The sequence below is a fragment of the Varroa destructor genome, unplaced genomic scaffold (assembly GCF_002443255.2).
Source record: "Varroa destructor unplaced genomic scaffold, Vdes_3.0 BEIS01000005.1, whole genome shotgun sequence".
Taxonomy (NCBI): Eukaryota; Metazoa; Arthropoda; class Arachnida; order Mesostigmata; family Varroidae; genus Varroa; species Varroa destructor.
Window position 1 is genome coordinate 326417 of NW_019211458.1, and position 19413 is coordinate 345829.

Genomic DNA, 19413 nt, shown 5'->3' on the forward strand with positions numbered 1-19413 from the left:
TCTGGGCACAAATCGGGCCCTTCAAATGTTCCGCAGACTCTTTGCCGGTGTTTAACGAGATAGTGGAAAAGTCGCCACTCGCTCATATGACTCGGTAGCTGGAATCATATATTTCTACTGAAAAACATCAAATGACTTAAAGCAATCTGTGCCTGAAATCGGGTATATGACTGATTTTTATGTACTGAAACGTAATCAATAATGCTCACTAATTATAAAGTTATGTAATGAAAAATTTTTAAATTCATTCCGATTACTTTTAGAGGCTCCCTTCAGGCTCTGAAAAGATCGAAGATCGTAGAATAATTAAAGATCATCTCGCGTTATAAAATATGAACTAACTGGGTTGTTTTAGAACTATACAAAATATAAGTTTTTTAGTATTTTTTTTAAATTTCTTTCTTTATTCAATAGACATCTCATCGGACAATAAATATAAAGTATTGCGTTAAACAGTCAGCTTTCTAATGTATGCTTAGACTTTACCACACCAAAAAATACTTCAGCGTTTCACAAAAACACCAGGTCGACTAGTTTCCATTGTTTGCTTGACAAGAAATTGAGACTCTTAACCTCAGGCTCGATCAGGCTTATCATCACATTTCTTAGATTTTGACACATCATCGTTGCATTATGTATAATTAAATTACACTTATCACACAGTCGGGTCATTCTCATTGATCGGATCATTTTAGTATTAACTCCTTGAATGTTTTTTAAGTTTCTGGCACAACAGATACCGCATATAGGCCCACGATTCTAATTCTGTTAATGAGGATACCCGAGACATGCATGAACAATATAAATAATTTGATACAGATGGCGTATTGCTAAAAAAGTCTCTTCTTGTCATTCTTCGACGAGCTTTTGCTTCTTCTGAACTTCGAAGTATCATGGTTTAATGCCTTAAAGAAGCTGAACAAAGCATTTCTATATCAACAAAAATATGTATATTATAGAAATATGGTTTCAGAATAGCGGTACCTCGAAACGAACCGCGTTAAAGAACTGTAAATACATACTAAATCACATAAGGTTATTTCTTAGTGTTCATCATTGTATGGTACGGACGCAACTTAGTCGCAAAGGCTAAAGTGTTTGTTGTCCGATACAATTTGTTTTACCAGAGGCCAACCCCGATGCTGCGGACTTAGAAATGTACATACCAATTTGTCTTGCAGTAAGTGATAAATTTAATTTCTGTTTTCAAACTAGTACTTGTTCCAAGCTTCGAAGGAATGAACGTTAGAGAAAATTTCACAGCAATAGTCTCTGCAGCTGTTTAACTAGCTGCCGTGTCACAGCTGGACTGCACGTAGTCCTTAGTGCACGCTGCCATTCGGCGTATCTAGGAGTCTCATGATGCGAATTCTACATACCTATCGTCTTTAGTGCTGTCGCTGAGTGTAGAGTAATCGAAGCTATCGATATCATACAGCGCATTACGAGACACCTCCTTTGAAGACATGGGCTGACATACTGCTTCAAAACAGTCTAAACCATCTGTAACGCATCAGTGAGGCTCATTTAATTCCGATAAAGCAACAGGCGATAACAACATTTGTTCGGCAGGGGCCGTCTGTTAGGAAGCGAGTCTTAGGGCCATAGCTGTAGGTGTTCTAATTCCTCAAGTCCCTGCAACGTCACATAAATACTACACAACTTGTGTTGATAGAGAAACTTATTATATATGTACTTAAGTACAGTGTATTATGTAACGTATAGGTGTTATTTAGAATATGCAAATTAAAATACAAGACGCTTAAGATATATGTGAATGAAAATAATCCACCAATCATGCAAGACTATTAGTGTATATGACGCCTATTAGAAAATGTCTTCACCTTCACACGGGCAGAAAAGCCGATAAACTCCATGAACTTCGATGAGTCGTCCACCAGGATAGAGTAGCGTTTTGTTTTCAGGACGAGCACCCATCAAACAATTCTCACCCACAGTCGCTTGGCGAACGCAGGTGGGACGTGAATATCGGGACATTCCTGCGTCGTTAAAAAACAAACGACATTATTTCCTGAGACCCTCTGACTCTAACAGGGGTACTACCTCGACTAAGTTCGATAACTTAACCGTACGATATAACTGTGCGTAACTATTTCAATGAATATAACATTCACGTTGGCCAGAACATAAAAACAGAGACGCTTATTCGCTGCTCGGTCATGGGGAGGAACGAGTGAGTATACATGATATGGCTCCTTTTGCATACAGCAAACCAATACAATTTAACTTTGCGTCGTCATAAAGCGGCTTTCAATATGAAACGAAGCGATTTCAACAATAAAATAATTAATCGCATCGATTTCACGGAAGAAGAGAAGGGGACAAAGCAAGTTACCCCAGAAATAGTGCTGCGATAAGCTGGTCGCCTACAACTTCGGTCAGCCAATTTCTAGACCTTTAAGCATACACACAGACGATTTAATTATTTGAAATGAGCTCGACTGATATGAGCAAAAAATATATCTTCACTTATGTGAAGAGTTACAACCTCCCGGTAATCATATTCTCTTCGATCAGGCGGAAACGTACAACTGGCTGCCTGTAGGAAATCTTGCAATATAACAGTAATAAAAAAGAAGCAATAGTAAACAAAGCCTTAGCGGTGAGCCTCACGTTTGTCCGTCTAGCTTCCTGCTTGCGGCAATTATAAAATAAATCGGTTGCGGAATGAGAAATTTAGGCAACTTTGTAGCTTCAGTCTTCACAACTTAACACATGTCAAGGTTGAGAATGATTTTACTAAAGCTTTACTGCGCATATACTATCTACCTACAAACAACAAACAAATGCGCCGGAAACGCCTAGAGTAAGCATGAAGTGTCTCCCATTGTATGAGCATCCGCTAATGGCTTGAAGTCATTTTTTCATTTGAGCAACAGGAAAATATTCTTCACATGCACGTTTCTCGCAGCCATCTGGATCGTGATGCAAACATGTACTTTAGTCCACCTTTTGTCTTACTATCGCTACCGTCTGGAGCCAGCTAATTACGACTGACGTCGTGCTCCTCGGCACAATTACCCGCATCTGTAACAAGAAGCAATTGGGCAAAAACTAGCAAGTCTTTTCTCTCGGTTATTTTTATCGCAAGCTACAACAAATTGTTAGCCGTTCTATGATACAGAAGTACTAGACAAACAGCACTCATGTATGTAACATATTTGTAAATGATTATTGTATTTGTATGTAAGTTTTTCTTTGCTCATTTGTCTCTAGGGCAAACGGTAGCGTTAAGAGTTACTAAGCGCTGAAGCTGCTATCCGCTACATAATAATGGAGACAATGAATTTACTCTTCCGCTAGTTTTACTAACGTTTGTGTAACAGCATTGTTTGATGGTGTTCGAGTTGCCGCTATTACCCCGGCGTTTCTCTACCCAGATCTGTTGCTCTACGTTTTCTATTACATTACTATACAGTTCGTATTAGTTTCACTTAGCAAGCAATAGGATGTTACTTTGGGACACACTTTATAGAAGTGGCTTAGACAATTTCAGTGTATTTGATCGTCGCGTTGCTCCGTTGTGCACCTATTTCAGTGCGATGGTTAGAAAAAAATCTCTGGCTCAATACGTCCGGTCACGGTTCACTTCAGGTAGACTTTTATTGACGGCAGCAATCGACAGAAAAGCGTGAGCTAAGCTGAAGACTTGGCTTCTGAGAAGGCGCCCTATTGAGAACTAAACACCGCATGATACTGACACTGTCGAGGTGAAACACTAGTCCCATTAAATAAAACAAAAGTCTTCTCGTAGAAAAGTAGTCAACATTTATCTAACTTTAGTCAACGCAGCTTGAAAAATTTAACAATTGAACGATAAATAGTAGAATCGTGATCACGCAACGATCTGGCTAATACTGCACGTTCAAAATACATGCTGCACGCAGCACGGTTCTGTCCTGCTGTCGTGTGTTGCTGTGTATGGTATATTCATTGATGATTTCTAAATGTATGATATCTATGAAAAAAATATCGATACGTTTCGAACTGCCAAAACAAATGGCTTTGTATCAACGCATATGAAAATTTGCAATAGTAGCCTAGGCCAATAAGAATAAACCTGGTTCGGGACTACGGGCAGGAAGTTCTTTTAAATACCGTAGGGTATACTTCTGTTGCAGATCCGAAACGGTAGTTTTATACAATAATGAATGTAAGTTTTATGTATTTTGGCATGAATCGCGATTAAGCCAACTTGTGTCTATTTCAGTGCAATGAAGTAGTAGGACGTAAACGTATAATGTATCACACACTAAACCGCAGTAGTATCGTAAAGCGTCGTTCTCCGTTATCCATAGAGCCGAGTTTTCTTGGACCTAAATTTACTCGGAGGTACGCTTGCTGTTTGGAGCATCTTTGGGGTTATTGTTAAAACTACCGGTTATTTCAACAGGTTGCGATTGCTTATTAGGTTATTAATGCGACTTACAGGGGGCTATCCGTCCGCATCGACGGTTCCTCTCAATGTTGAACAGGGACGCAGCATTTCACAGTGCAATAGCCATTTAGCCAACAGAATCCGATTATGAATTAATTAAAGGAAATGAACGATCCTAAATTGGAGTTAGCTTCTATAGGACGTATTATACTACGCCGTAATACCGTAGCTTTGGTATAGGCAAGTTTAGGATATGGAACGATTTTGATCCAGTTCAATCCAAGGGTCCCATAAAACTGGCCTAGTTTCCTCATAACAAATAAACGACGTAAGCAAACACAAGCCGTCTGTTTAATCAGCCATAGAATACGCTAGCGAGTATTTTTTTTTCTTTGTAATCGACGTGACCCTGTGGCCCTCTGCAAACTGTTAGTTTTAAGATACTAAAAGTTTTGATAAAATGCAACTTGCACTTTTGATTATTCTAATAATAAACAAAGGCGACACTTGGCAAACTTTTCTCTCAAGCCGAGCGTTGCGTTTTAGAGCGTATACGATTTTTCAGGGGATCCTTACAAAAGACTGCTACAAAGTCCGCGACTATATGAAATCAGCATTGCTGTAGGCTAAACGATCCATTGCAAACTACATGATATCGAAACTTGGGGTCGGTGACAATTACAGAAGAAAATCATTTTGATTCGGAATTATTAAAATATATAATTGAGTACTCTTCGATGTCTAGACACGCGGTGTCTAAGCTACTTCTATTTTTTTTTACGCTTTAAACTCTGCTCGCTTCATTTACTACTTTGGAGCATTGTATTCAAATGGGATGTGTAACATGATTGGCTGCAACCCCCCATAGCTGCCTCCATAGATATCCTTTAGTCAGAGAAAGGGCGGATCATCAGTCGTGCTAGTTAAGCACTACGTTGGATAATGTATCTAACTGTAATAGTGTCTAATTGTACGATGCTTTGATTTAACACTCCGTTTAGGGAAAACTACTCCGGATGCATCTCTGTCTATATCTATTAGGACAGGATTTATTGCTTGACACCACCTGTTACAGCAGCCCAATTACGGGGGATTGTAAATCGCCATTGTGTCTGAGTGGTCGAACGTGAATATGTTCTGGTGCTTATTGATTTATGAAGACGCCGCTTCGAAGTACGTTGCTAAGGAAAATATCGGGTCATCAAATGTTATGGAAATATTTGAAAAATCTTTAGGTTCATGGCTTAACTGGCGCCAGTTTGTGAAGCTTCTCTAGCCACGGAATTGCTCAGAACTGCAGAAGTTCAATTACTAGGTTACTTCTGACATCATCTCCTGCCATCTCCACTGTTATTCTTACTCACTTGTTGCTTAAGATATCATAATCGTCTCCCACTGAAGATTGCTAGCACGAGGATCTAAATATGGTTTTAATACAAGACAAAGTTATTTGACAATAACCATAAAAAGCTAATGATGTGCTATCCAAATTGCGTTCTATTGAAGCCCAGAATATTTGTTATATATATATATATATATATATATATATATATATATATATATATACATATATTACACAGATAAAATAAAAGTTCTTTTAAACTTTCTTTTTAATTTTTTTTTTATTATGCTGAATGGTGCTTAAGACTGATTTAACAGTACAAATTTGCCTAAACGCACGTTCCGAGGTTCTAGTTAGGAAAAATAGCTTTTCAGATTCGGTTAAACCATAGGGGTTACCCGTATATAAAATCAAACAGAACAAGAAATAAACAACTAGGGAATGTATCACCTGAGCCCGCATACTAACCTACTAGGCAGCACTCGTTTGTACTACAATCACCAGGCTTTGAGCAGAAATTCCCCAGCCAATGGTCGGATCCGGCCATGGCAGCTGTCAGGATTGAGGTAGCCACAAATACCGAGTTCAGAGGGCAGCGGAACATCTTTCAAGGATCACCTGCATTAAATACAAATGACATCAAACAGGTATTTTCATCGTTAGTCTAGATCCAAATGATCGATTACTAATTTAGCTAAATCAAACTGTTCGATAAGTGACCAGAAGCATGGGATCCTTATGGCAGACTTCGTTTTAGGAGAGATGACATTTTATATGTTTTCTTTAAGTCCGTGCTACTTGAGCGCAATTCTGAACAGCTACATTGTTTGCATGCTACTTAGTATTGCGTTCCTGTCCAAGTTGATTGCGACAATTTACGCCATCAGGCTCCCAGGTCGTCCAACATGTCATGCCGCAGGCATCAGCAGAAGAACATGCTTTTGTAACTTCACATATTCGCATTTTAGGGCCAGCATTCTGAATAATCAAAAAAAAAAATATATATATATATAGCTATTGGTAAACTGTACAAGCTCTGATATCGTTTAGCCGCAACGTTGAGGTAGAGGCGAGATTCGCTACGATCATTTATTTATGTGACGTCAGTGCGAGCTGAAGCTGTTAAAGACGGCGTTTGCCTCGTCCTTGTCCTGCTGGAAATGACTATCTCACCGTACGACAGCCATCGAGAATTCTGGCCATCTGTTGGCGCCCAACTCAAAATGAATCCCACATGAATACGTGATACATCCAGTATTACAAAATGTGTCGACTGTAAGGCAACAATATAGAAAAGTCGATAGAGCAATGTCTATATACAATTACAAACACCTGTTGCCGTGGCAAAGGTTAAGCAACGGGACGAGCTCATACTAACATTATCATATAATGAACAGCGTTACTATCTAGCATGTCGATCTGCGCAGCGGTAACATACGACCGGCATCATTATCAACAAACTTTAACCTTTTCACCACAGTATTTCGCAGTGTTCTACTGGTACTAGACGAAGATGCTGCTTCCTATCATCGTATCGATTAATTATTACAGCCAATTATTATTATTATTATTATTATCAACGTTTTTGTACGTCACCACTGAAAAAAGCAGGAAACGACTTCCAGTAGCCAGCCACAGATATCGAACTATAAAAAAAAAAAAAAAAAAAAAAAAAAAAAAAAGCCAAATTGTATGGCGGCGTGCGTGTTGTAACTAGCACGGCTTTCATTAGAGCAAATACGGGGAATCAGTGATCGGTGAAACGGTCATACCTACTACCATATCCTACTCCCGGAGCGTACACTGTATCTTTAATTCATCAACAATCGCGCTTGCCCCCAACTTAACAGAAGGTAATAATATAAAAAATAAGTTTCAAATTTCGAACACCTAGCCTCCGGACACCATTTTGCAGTCGGTTTCCTAGGGCGAAAATCCGGAGCGGAAGTCGCGTTATAGGGAACTGAGCTATAACGAACTTGGCATTAAGTAGAGTATTATTAAAGACAGATCGATGCTATAGGTACGACATGTGGGCAATGAGTTTGTGAAACTGGTCACGACACGCTCTTCAATTGCGGTGTTGATAACAAAATAGGGACGCAATCTAAAAAACTGACCCAATGTGAAAATGGGCTCACGGAGGCGGATTCAGATATTTCACCCCGAAGAGATATTTCACTACGATTTTAAACTCAATTCGCCAATTACTACCAGCTCAACCACCTGTGAAGGTAAATACTTAATTTCGATGTAACGCGGAAGTTATAATGTAACAGCGTTAAATCTACTATATGATGATGCATTTAAGGGTAATTAAAAGAGTGCCGTATTTTAGATATATCAAGAAAAACAAATTGATATATGAGTGAAACGACGAAATTATTGAGATGTAACAAACGCTGTCGAGAAATATGTTTTAGAGTATTTTCGCCGAATCCTGTGAGGTGAAACAAACTGTATTAGAGCTATTGACATCTCTAAAACATATGACGGAAATTATAACCTCTATATTTAACTAGTGTTTCGAACGTATGCGTCTCGACACTCTACGTAAGCAATGCCGTACGTCGCCAGAAACGTCGGACTCAGCAGTGATCTTTTTCCAGCGCTTAAACAACGTGCAGTCATGATCGATCGACGCAAAACTCTCAAAGGGCCCCCTCGACTTTTAACGAAACATAAAAATACTCTATTCTCTCAAATGAGATCATATTCTCTATAAAGAAACGCAGCCGTATCATCAAAAATAACTAAATAAATGCAACGATTTATTTAATCCAACATGACCAGTTTGTGTACGTCTGGTAGACAAACTGGAAAAGTGACGTCGATAAATGGTTTTCATACGGGCAGCAAATTGTCAGGTATAAGGGGATTACCGGGTTAGACTTATAAACTTTAGTGTGTAAATAGAAAATAATTAGATAATTAAAATGCTTTCAATAAGTTCATTCAGTTTCCGCTCCAACAGTAGCCTGTATGTAAGCTATAATTATATTATTTCTACTCGCGCCTTACAAGAGGATAATAGACCCTTTTTCTAGCTTTATATTGCAAGCAAAGGGGATAGCAACTACTAGTAATCGGCTTCAATAGAATAGCACATCCACATTAGTGCTGATTAACAAGATAGGCCATACAGTACAAACGCAGAAAAATTATTCAGAAACGCTTTTTATTTTCGATTCGGAAAACAGAAAAATCCTTTTTATCAAAGATGAAGTACGCCTTCCCTAGATAAGAAGTTCAGACTTTTAATGGGAAGTTAGTTTCAGCCGAAAACGTATTTCCTTTTGCAACGAATGGTAATGTCACAGGGATACAACGAAAACATTATATCTACTGCATCAGTTACCGAGCGTTTTTTTTTAAAGTTTTGTACACACACTATGATGCACATATGGAACCATACGTGGACATAGCTTTAAATATACACATCGTCGTTTAAGAAAAACATCGAGTAGCTTTTTTGTAACCTTGCTTTTTACTATTTGTTACGTTGACATCAAGCCTCTTTCAACGCACTCCTTCGCCTGAACGGAAGGCCTTATGAGGGAACGCTTCTGCTACAAATGCCATTTAAGTCATCTGAAGCAATAATTCGCCGTCGCACTAAACACCAAACTCGAAGCCATTAACTTACTAAACTTGTTTTCCACTGAACTCTCAGAACATCTGCAGTAGCTGGTATCTCCAAGGAAGGGCCATTGAAGCGGCTTTCTAAGGCTGCTGCTGCTGTTGCGTACATTTGTTTAACATGTAGAACATAATGGTTAAGCAAAAGCTATAATATTTTGAATTTTTTTTTACACATATTGAATTTTGTAAAACGCAAAAATTCACGAAGCATTGCTGCGAATAATCTCAGGAAGCTTGACTTTGGATGGCAGCATACAACCGGTCGAAAATAATCAAAATCTACTGAACGTTTATTAATATCTTTGTTACTTAAAACGGTGATCACTTTACTGAAATACATGTCAGCCATCGTTTAAAAATGACAAGATATCCCGTCACCTTGGATAGTAAAGATGACCTCTTAGGCGTTCAGCATATATGTGGTTAGCGTTCCTTATTTTGTCATGCCCAGTGGTAGTTAAGCTTACCCAGCATAACGACCTCTATGTATATTGATAATTAACACAAACCAGCATTAGACTAGTTAAGCGTGTCTCGCATCCTCCAATCTTTTCACATACAGACTCGAAATTCCTCTCAGCTGTAGGAACGTGTAGTAGCATAGGCTACATTTTTTCGAGGTTTAAGAAAGGCGAAACTCGTCCAATCATAGCGTGAGGTTTACCACTTTCATTAGGGGCGATGGAATGCAAATATAGACTAGAAATTACCGCAAAGGAATTCACATTTGGTTTCTCACTCGTCTCGTTTGACACTATCTCTCATGGGGACTATAGAAGATGTGTGTACTCATTCCATATCTATCTGAGTTTTTTATCGCATGTGTTATGGCATAAACATGAAATAAGGCGTGTTATTAAACACCAATAAAAGTGATAAAATCGCTTCGTGTGCATCTTTATAAGATACCAACTCAATACTCCAGGAGGCCGAACTCCTGGATTACATGCTGACGCTATTCAGTTGACCTTGATGAGGGCATTAGCGAGCACTACCAAGCATTATGTTATTTAAGCGATAATTACGTGTTTTTATTTTTAGAGCTCCGAGTGATTTTAATGCTCTGAGTAGTCGGCTGTTAATGAGGCAAACTCAAAACATTTCCCACCATTATTCACAGTGATGTTTGTTTTATCGGTCTTAAACGCACCTTTGCCGCCATTATCGAAATGTGTGTGACCGTGGTTTTGGCCAGACCGCTGTGACTGTTAACGTTCAATCCCACCAACGTTGAGCTGTCTGATTTTTACTCGTGTACTACACTTCAGACATTGTCATCAAGGCTGTGACCGTCGCCGTCATCGCTGCTGTAACTACCATTACCACCGAACTATCATTGTTGGCGATTTGACGATTCGAGGAGCTTACTTATGTATGTATATTAAGTCACTTAAAGCTACGTCTGTTTAGAAACGTCGCGTAGGAGCTGAGAGATACATCAGCACAGTAGTCGTTGGTGACTAATGCGTTTTCGGTAAAGTCAGCTTCTACCCGCCCGTCTGAGGTCCTCCTACGTTTACTTCGGCTCGGCTGTTCCGCCCATCAAAATTCTCGGCCGAGTGTGTGCCACTAATTCTCTATTGACGACCGCCAAATAACAACAATCCAGACCGCAACTCGAAAATGTACCCGTGTTATTTGGCTATTAATACTGCTTTACCAATCGTATGGTTGGTCGATGGTCTACTGCGAACGGTGTCTTCACGTATGCCGGCCTGATACGCATAGGAGGGAATCGGTTGTTTGTAATGGTATAGATACACATATTCCTCAAGTTGCCTTCAAATGATAGATGTATGGAGATAGCAAATAGTGTCCTTTATGCACGCTATCACCCGAAGTAAGCGCATGAGAACGATCGAAATGGACGCAAATACGATCCTGAGTTTACGCTTCTTTTGAAGCACGTGAGGGATGGCGGGAAAAACGTTTATTTAAAGAAGGAAAGATGCGGCAAGGCCCTACACCTTTCGCGGAATAAATGTGGACACGCACACGCACAATGCCTGTGCTTCTCTCTTATGACAACATGTCTCGTTTCGTTCGTCCGCCCGCTTCGAGGATGTATCTATTAAGATAAGCTACTTACGCAACAATCAGTATATAAATAACTAGTATTCTTATTGAATATTCCCGCAGGCGTCACTAAGGCCCCGCCGCCCGCTTTACCGACTATACGATCACATTAACCTGCGAACGCCACAAAGTTTGCTAGAAAAAGGAGCATCTTTCAAGCCGAGATTCTTTTTATTTCCTATGAAATATATACTTATTTAACTATTTCGTGTTATTGCGCAAAAAACCTAAATAAGTTTATTGGCTTTTAAATAAAATGGCAGGTAACACCGAAAACAATTCCCATATCTCTAGTTCTAAATTCAAAGGGTTAACTAATTTAAAACTTCAACTAATTCAGTTTGGAACGTGAGGGGAAGCGCCTGCGCTAAGCAGATTTGAAGCGCCTCCCATATAGCATTCAGGGTGGCAGGCTATGCATTTGTGATTTCCTTAAAAAAGGCCCACGAAAAATAACGAAAAATTTCAAATACGTACTTTAAGAGCAGGTGCTGTTTCGTGATTTTAAGTACAATTACTGTGCACGCGTCCATAATGCAAGTTTTTATTAGCTCTGAAACACCGTTATATACATTGATGCGGTTCCGTAGAACGGCTCCTCGCTTACTCATAATTCTGAAGCGTTCTTCTGATTTTTGCTCTGACGTTATTATGTTGTTTCTGATCGAAAATGCGATCCCTTAGTAACAGTCTTTCATACGCGAATCGTATAGAATACTGATAAAATTTCGAGTTGTTGTGACCCAATGACTTGCAAGCACTCAGTGAGCTTGTGATCCGATTCACTACAAATCGATCATGTCCACTCCGCTTTTATCATATTTTTATGCTTTTATCAATGAAAGAAAAGCATACAAATTGTTGTTTTAAATTCCTTTTTAATCTCAGCTTTCACTTTTGTGACGGTAATTTTAAATAGAGCAATATATAAATACTTTAGGCGTAAAAATTTCACAAACATGTCTCTCGTGTGATGAATACTACCATGGTATATATTGCAAGCTTCACAACTGTTCTATGTTTCTATTTTTCAAAGAAAATCATTCATTTGACTCAACGTTGCTTTATAATATGTTTTAAGGTAAACTATACTCTGCTTTGTGCAAATAAATCTAGGCAAACATGTAGCATTGTTTACCAAGGAACTGCACACAAGCTCGAAAACGTATCAGAGAACTCAGTTGCTTTAGATATCCTGTTTTCGGTCAGTTCCATAACGACATATTAAGTAGTTAAATCTGTCCTACTTCAGTTCCGCAAATCTGTCCTTACTTTATTCTCCCATAGTCGCCTATCTACAAATACAGCCCGTAGCCAACCCTTACCTGTGTGAAGGAAAGTTACAATAAATATATGCTTAAACACACACAGCAACCTGGACAATTAGGTCTAAGTTTGATGATTATGTTTTCCGTTATACGTAGATCGTAGATGATGGTGGTTATACCATATACGTATGCTTCGAAACAGACAAGTCCACTAAGTACTTAAGGCATGATATTTTATGGCTTATTTATGTACCGAATGGTCGACCCCTGCTCTGACCTGACCGTTCCCTCAACGTGTTTTTTGTTTTGTTTTCTTGGCCACGTCGTATCGTTCGTAGTCCAGCACAGAAAGCGTAACTGTCATCATTCCGTTTCTATTTCACACTATTCACACATTTAATGTACAAGGAATATCTTCCTTTTAGATGAAAAAGATATCTGCATTATCATTAGGCTGTTTAAACACATGTGACGCATGTAACGAAGATGCATGCAGATTATAAAAATTATCTTCCACCTGGGTATACCGATTAAGGTGTACGAAAAAAATGACTGAGACACGATGCTTTCGCAAACTAGTGAATATTATTTTTGTACATATATAATGTCTTCTCAGATTTGATCGTCTCGAGTGAGTCCAACAGGATTGTCTATATGAACTTATAGCGTGTTTATTTCCGCTGGACGCGAAAGTCGAACAAGTGCCCTTGATCCGACATACTTTCCTCCGCAACCTGAATGGGTTAGAGACATTATTATTATTATTATTATTATTATTAGCAGCAAAACATGCACACGACGATCAGGAAAGGTTTAACACAACGTGAACTATTGAAGGGCTGCTTTTCGGAGTGGCTTAATACGTTTAAGTTCTGCTTCTGCGACACTCGAACAAGTGCCACATATATAACTGATGACCACAGCAAAAGCCGGTCTTTATGCGGCTGGCCGTACACATCTCACGGATCATCTCTATTTAGATCATATATTTAATTGAATCATCCATGTATTTAGTAGTTCGGCCCTTTAATTGACAGACAATTATCGCTCTTAGGTTTCTTCAGTATAAGACAATGCGACGACAAGGCTACTAAGCGTTTCCTGTTATGTCAAAATCAGTTTTACAATCTTTTGCCGGTTGCAAGATAATTATTGCTAAGCGATTAGTTGCTGTTTTACGAGAACAGTTAGAACTAACGCTAAATGTTTACGAAGAACGGGAATGATGAAATGATTTATGCCTGCTTACGCTAATCCCACACGTATTAAGAGCATGAGCTTGCTTAGCTAATTCGAAGGTAATTTCAGTTTTTCGAATGTCTGGTAACTTAACTGACGACCGTTCATAGTGCCGGTTAGGTAACACAAACATCAAAACAATCCAGTCTTCTATCGAATATGAAATGAAATTTATAAACAAACAGACAAAATATCCCATTGCTAGTTACTGCCTGAATCATTTTTTCCAGTAAATCGCTACTGCTGATGCGAGGGACGAGATCCGTTTTTGTACGGAAAGGTATAGTGTCCCAACTACACTATGTAGTGTCACAACACGATTGTGATAAGCTCTTTGCTGAGTAAGGTTCCTTTTCATTCAGTATTTGTCCGGTGGTCCACAGGTTTAGTCCTGTGGCTTTTCTTAAAGTTATATATAACAAAGCCAATCAGTTGCTTTGTAAACCCTTGACATACACAGGGGATTTATGTATTCAAATAGGGTATTTAGTTTCAAACGAAAAATGGCGCTAAGGGTTAAATATTATTGAAAGAGGCGTTTTCGGTCCATCTATTGCTGTCGGTCGATCGTTACATGGAACGGTTACAGGTTTTAGACAGAACCAGCGGCAACATGTCGAGGCACCTATTTAAGAATTGCTTCATAACGTTTTTAAAAAAATATATAAGGAGTGTTACAGCAAAGAATTGCCGCCCGCTCTTAGTCAGCTTTCATTCTGTTGGATGGATTTCATTCTTTAAATCTCGCAAACAGCTCTTCCCTGTTTATGCTCAAGGTCGCTATATCCAGCAACGCAATAGGTCAAATTTGCCTATAATGAAATTTAGAAAACGGTACGCCTAGCGATACGATAAGGATGAGTATCCTATAACGAACGAGCAGCTTGAAGTGAGTGAAAGCTAAGTGATGTGTGACTCATTTTTCAAGTTGATTAACGCCACGTTCTACCTTAATTACCCCGTATGGGGTGACTCGGTACGGGCAAACGAGGAACCAGATATTAGTATTGTCTCTTCAGGTGACAGCGTCAATAAATATATTGTAAGTATTTAACAATACGTTACTGCGCTTCTTTATCTATCGTGGCGCTCATTTGAACCCAATAAATTTGTTGTAGTCACACGAAAAACACAATTGATTTCGAGGGTACTATAAAACGTTTTTGCGGGTTTTAGTTTTATTTCCGGCTGCTCTGGTACTGGGAATGTTGTGGAACTTGAACCATAACTTTTGGAATCACTTGGACGCAGGGCCATTGCGAGTGAATAGCCAGAAAAGTTCCGTCACTTATGAGATAGATAGCAAGGACATTGCTACGTATAATACATGATGTTTTTTTAAATTAGATATTGATCCAGAAGAAGAGAATAGGGAAATTCGAGAAAGCCAGTGTGAACTGGGGCAAAACTTACTATGTCAAAAATGCAAGTTTAATAATAAGGCACGCACAGTTTGAGTTTGTCTCGAAAGAAAGTTGAATACTCAAGCCACAGACGCCGCGCAACGAGGAAGCCGCTTAAAACTTGTTTTCCTTAAAGGATCCGTTAGTGATTATGGAGCGATTTTTTAGTCGTCATAGCATAGCTGGTTTGTTGCCACGTTCGGTCTTTGCGAATAGGTCACACTGCGCATTCGGATATGAGAAAACAGCAAGATGCCGGACGGGACGCAGGGTGGTGCTTACATGGAAACTTGGACGATTGGACTTGGAAGAAACTTGGATTGAACGTAACTAGCGAGAACGGTGCTCACTAGGATAACAGACGGCGTTATTTCATGTCCGAATTTTTCTATACAGACAGATAAACTCAGCGTAGGACGTTGGCTACGTAAAACTGGATTCCGAATCGATCTCTAGTGGAAAGGAACATAGAGGCTAGAGTCCTTAAGAATTTACCACCCATATTCATATATCTTCTCATAAGAATTTAAAGGTACGCAAAACCAAAAAAAGATTTTCTCATATTGAGTGTGCAGGGTTTAGTCTAGAGAGCTATTTGTCGCCCCGGTAAATAAGAGTACACCCAGATCAATACAAATGCCCAAGAATAACTAATTGGCATTAATGGTCTTCTATCCATACAATCTATACAAGGTGCCTTCATGTACATTCTACGTGTAGCGTGCTATATGTAAATTGGTAGGACCCGCGAAAGCATAGTTTTTCGAAAGGTTTGCTTGGTACTGTCGTTACATTCTATAGGGGGTTAAAACAAAACAATAGTATAATACTTATACCTTGCAGAATTGGATGGACAAACCTCAAACAGCAAGAGCTGAACAAGAAGGTATAAAGTAGGTGGCTAAAAAGAAAATCTAGCTTGCTTTTGGCCATTTCATGTGTCTCTAATGCTTTATATTTGTTGTCCCAACATCGGATCTGGCTTGGGTCATAAGCCATGCTTTATTTGCTTTTATGTATTAGGTAAATTTGTGTAGCAAAATGTGGTGTATGCATGTAAACGATCGGCGGATCTTTTGTGGCAGTCTGTAGGTGCGGAGAGACAAATAACGATAAACAAAAGAATCGGAAAAACGTGTTTATACTCATACGAGATGATCGTCGTATTAGCTGCTGCGACTACTATGAAACCCTAATTGTGACCATTGACTCATCGCCTGTTGGAGAATTGTATGACATCAAATGTGCATGTTAGTATGCAAGCATTAAGAAATTATATATTACCCTTTTTTCTCGGATATTATAGTATATAATATGCTAGTCAGGGAGAGAGAGAGAGAGAGAGAGAGAGAGATATAACAATTTCGGCCGCTCTCTAGTTGACTGAAAGAAGACATCTTGTGGTAAATGCGCACACGATGGTAAATGTTATCCACTTTCTTATTCTAGATACGATATCTTGAAGTATCCATATCGTATCCTAATTTCCCCATCGACCCCACGGCCCATCGTTTCAACCTCGTCGCTGATGGGTTCAGCGAATTCGACAAAACGCCTGGACAAGCTCAGAAAGCCATATAAATTCCTTTAATTAGAGAAGTTAGCTATTTGATAGCATAGGAAACGGGGCCGAAATAGATATCTGAACTGAAATTGAAATCATTTGCGCCTCACGATCAAGAATGGAGCCGTGTCAAGGTTAAATGCTAACTTACTGGAGTAACTGCGTCGATGTGACATTCTATTAGGCCGGACATACCGACTAAAAAAATGTGTACAAATTTAGTTTTTGTGTTTTATATGTTATTAGTTTCCTCTTTTTTACTTTCACTCGAATTATATTTAGTTTTTGTGTTTTATATGTTATTAGTTTCCTCTTTTTTACTTTCACTCGAATTATATATAGTTTTTGTAAGAGCATCACCGAAGCAAGACGCTGTTTTTCTTAGTGGAGCATAACTTTAGCGTTGGCTAGCGCGGTAAGTGGGCTAACTTTCTAATTTTGCACCTTACGCTACACGCTTGAGTTATAGCTTGCTTTTCGAATAAAATTGATCATCGCATTGATAGCGATGGAGTGTCCGTTATCTTACGCTGTTTCCAAAGGAAAATTTACGCCGTCCGAGCATACCTGTCAAAACTGGAATATCCAAACCCGAGCTACTTCTCATGAGCTCGAAATAGCTGAAGGCCTTTGATCAGAGCTGACCCGATCACTCCGACACTTGACTGTTAGCATGATCTATCTACTGATTTCTACAAATTGGTACTTAACGTGACGCTTATTTATAGCTTGTTGTTTATCAGTCCTTCATTCCACTTACCTTTTGAGAAAAACAAAAACTACGCGTTGCACTTCCAGTTGTACTTTAGACGTTCATAAACGTTATCCTCATATATCTAAGGCATAAATATGCACTTTTTACGCTGATATTGTCGTAGAAACAGATCACTGACTTTTTTTTTTCACGCAAGCCTCTATTCAAATCATTTACGTGGTTGTGCAACGCCTGACAACTGGTTAATTTTTCTCATCGATCGATCGATTTTAGCGCGCTCTTCTCTTTTGTCCGAGCGGCGCTCTTCGTCGGCTTCATTGACGTATCAACACCACACTTCAGCAACTATCGGACAAATAACAGAAGGCCTCACGCGACCATTTGCGTTGACCACAATGGGCGAGGGAAGTTCTCAACAACTTAAGAGTAAATGGTGATAGTGGCAATGATGCTGCTGCTGCTGCTGCTGCTGCCGCCGCCGCCGCCGCCGCCGATGATCATGATGACGATGACGATGACGGCGACGACAACGACAAGAAAGCGGGTGAGTGGGGAAAGGACTTTAACGGATTGGACCCTTTCTACTCATTCGTTGGTTGCGTCGTCTGGAATAAGTTAAAGAAGCTGAAAAGAAATTTGCACCGGAGATAGGTCTTGATAAGCGGGCGGTGAATAGCCCTACGGCTAGCATTATTCAGTACCGACAAGGATAAGATAAAATTTACTTGGCCCATCCGAGTTGCGAAGAGCGTCGATCCGCCTGTAGCGCCTTCGGATTGGGCAGAACATAAACATGGGTTTTACTTTCGTGTAGCAGATGCATTTTTCTGCGATGACTACATTATATTAACGCATAGAAGTTTAGTGTTCTTTATTTTTTCCGCTTTTTTGTTTTATTCGCTAGCCCGTTGTCGGGCGCACGCTTCGTTTCGTGGAAACATAGCCAACGAAAGTAAAATTTACTTGGATTGTTACTCAAGATACTAGCAGAACTAAATTACTATTTTTTTTTATAGTGGTACTTTCTCTGGCAGAAAACATCTATTAAATCATATGAACCGATAACTGTTGTATAGGTAGAAGTATAACCGATTCCGACTGTTAACTTCGAAACTCTGCACAATTTGTTAATCACTGATCTTTTAAATATATTAGCTATGACACAATAGCCAACAATGTTGTGAATGACCAGCGCTTGTGCCTGTGCTTAGCTCTGTAGACTTTCTTGCAGTTCCTTGAAATGTGTGTTAAATCAAATTACACTGAGACCTCTCCAACCGCCGTACGAGCTTATTGATCTACTAAGAGGCCGCTCTAATATACGCTTCGTTGTCATCCATGGAATTTCATCCTAAATACAGGACGTGCGATGACCTAATTTCATCTCTTTTGCCTTCAGAATCCATGGTTTCAGCTTGCTTCCTTGAAATAATTTGAAACTGCCGAAAAAACTGTCTATTTTCTATTCTAAACGAACTGCAGGTGACCAATGAAGATGTGTGTATCTTCTCAGGTATCTTGCATTGTTTAGAATCGACGGCAGATTAGCGGGAGGCCAAACCTTAATGATGGACTGATGGCTGGGGGAAATTTTTAGCCTAACTTCATGATAGTTTACTTCATATCGATGTCGAAATAATATCGACAATTGCCATGATGCAACCGCTGATTCATTGGTTTTAATACAATTGATGATCAATTATAAAACGTTGACATTGAGTTGCTTACCGATTAGACGCGGGCATTATCTTTACCTGAATTTTGA

At 39.3% G+C, this 19413-nt stretch overlaps 1 protein-coding gene across 2 annotated transcripts; it reads right to left on the reverse strand.

Annotated features, from left to right (window-relative positions):
* Nucleotides 1–373: 373 nt before the first annotated feature.
* LOC111251744 (astakine-like) lies at nucleotides 374–18023 on the reverse strand. Of its 2 annotated transcripts, none has more exons than XM_022808675.2 (4): nucleotides 17694–18023; nucleotides 6210–6359; nucleotides 1845–2000; nucleotides 374–1503 (listed from the first exon to the last, which is right to left on the reverse strand). In XM_022808675.2, the coding sequence occupies exons 2-4, from the start codon at nucleotides 6343–6345 to the stop codon at nucleotides 1358–1360; spliced, it is 438 nt and encodes a 145-aa protein (XP_022664410.1). In that variant the 5' UTR covers nucleotides 6346–6359; nucleotides 17694–18023; the 3' UTR covers nucleotides 374–1357. The 2 variants fall into 2 exon arrangements, with proteins under 2 accessions (XP_022664410.1, XP_086846911.1); XM_086990785.1 differs by lacking the exon at nucleotides 17694–18023 and adding an exon at nucleotides 10534–10652.
* Nucleotides 18024–19413: the final 1390 nt, after the last annotated feature.

Coding starts and splice junctions, on each gene's coding strand:
- LOC111251744 (XM_022808675.2), bottom strand. CDS start 6,345: ATGTTCCGCTGCCCTCTGAACTCGGTATTTGTGGCTACCTCAATCCTG. Junction 2,001..6,209: donor AAACGAGTGCTGCCTAGTAG/GTTAGTATGCGG, acceptor TTAACGACGCAG/GAATGTCCCGATATTCACGT. Junction 1,504..1,844: donor GCTTTTCTGCCCGTGTGAAG/GTGAAGACATTT, acceptor GATGCGTTACAG/ATGGTTTAGACTGTTTTGAA.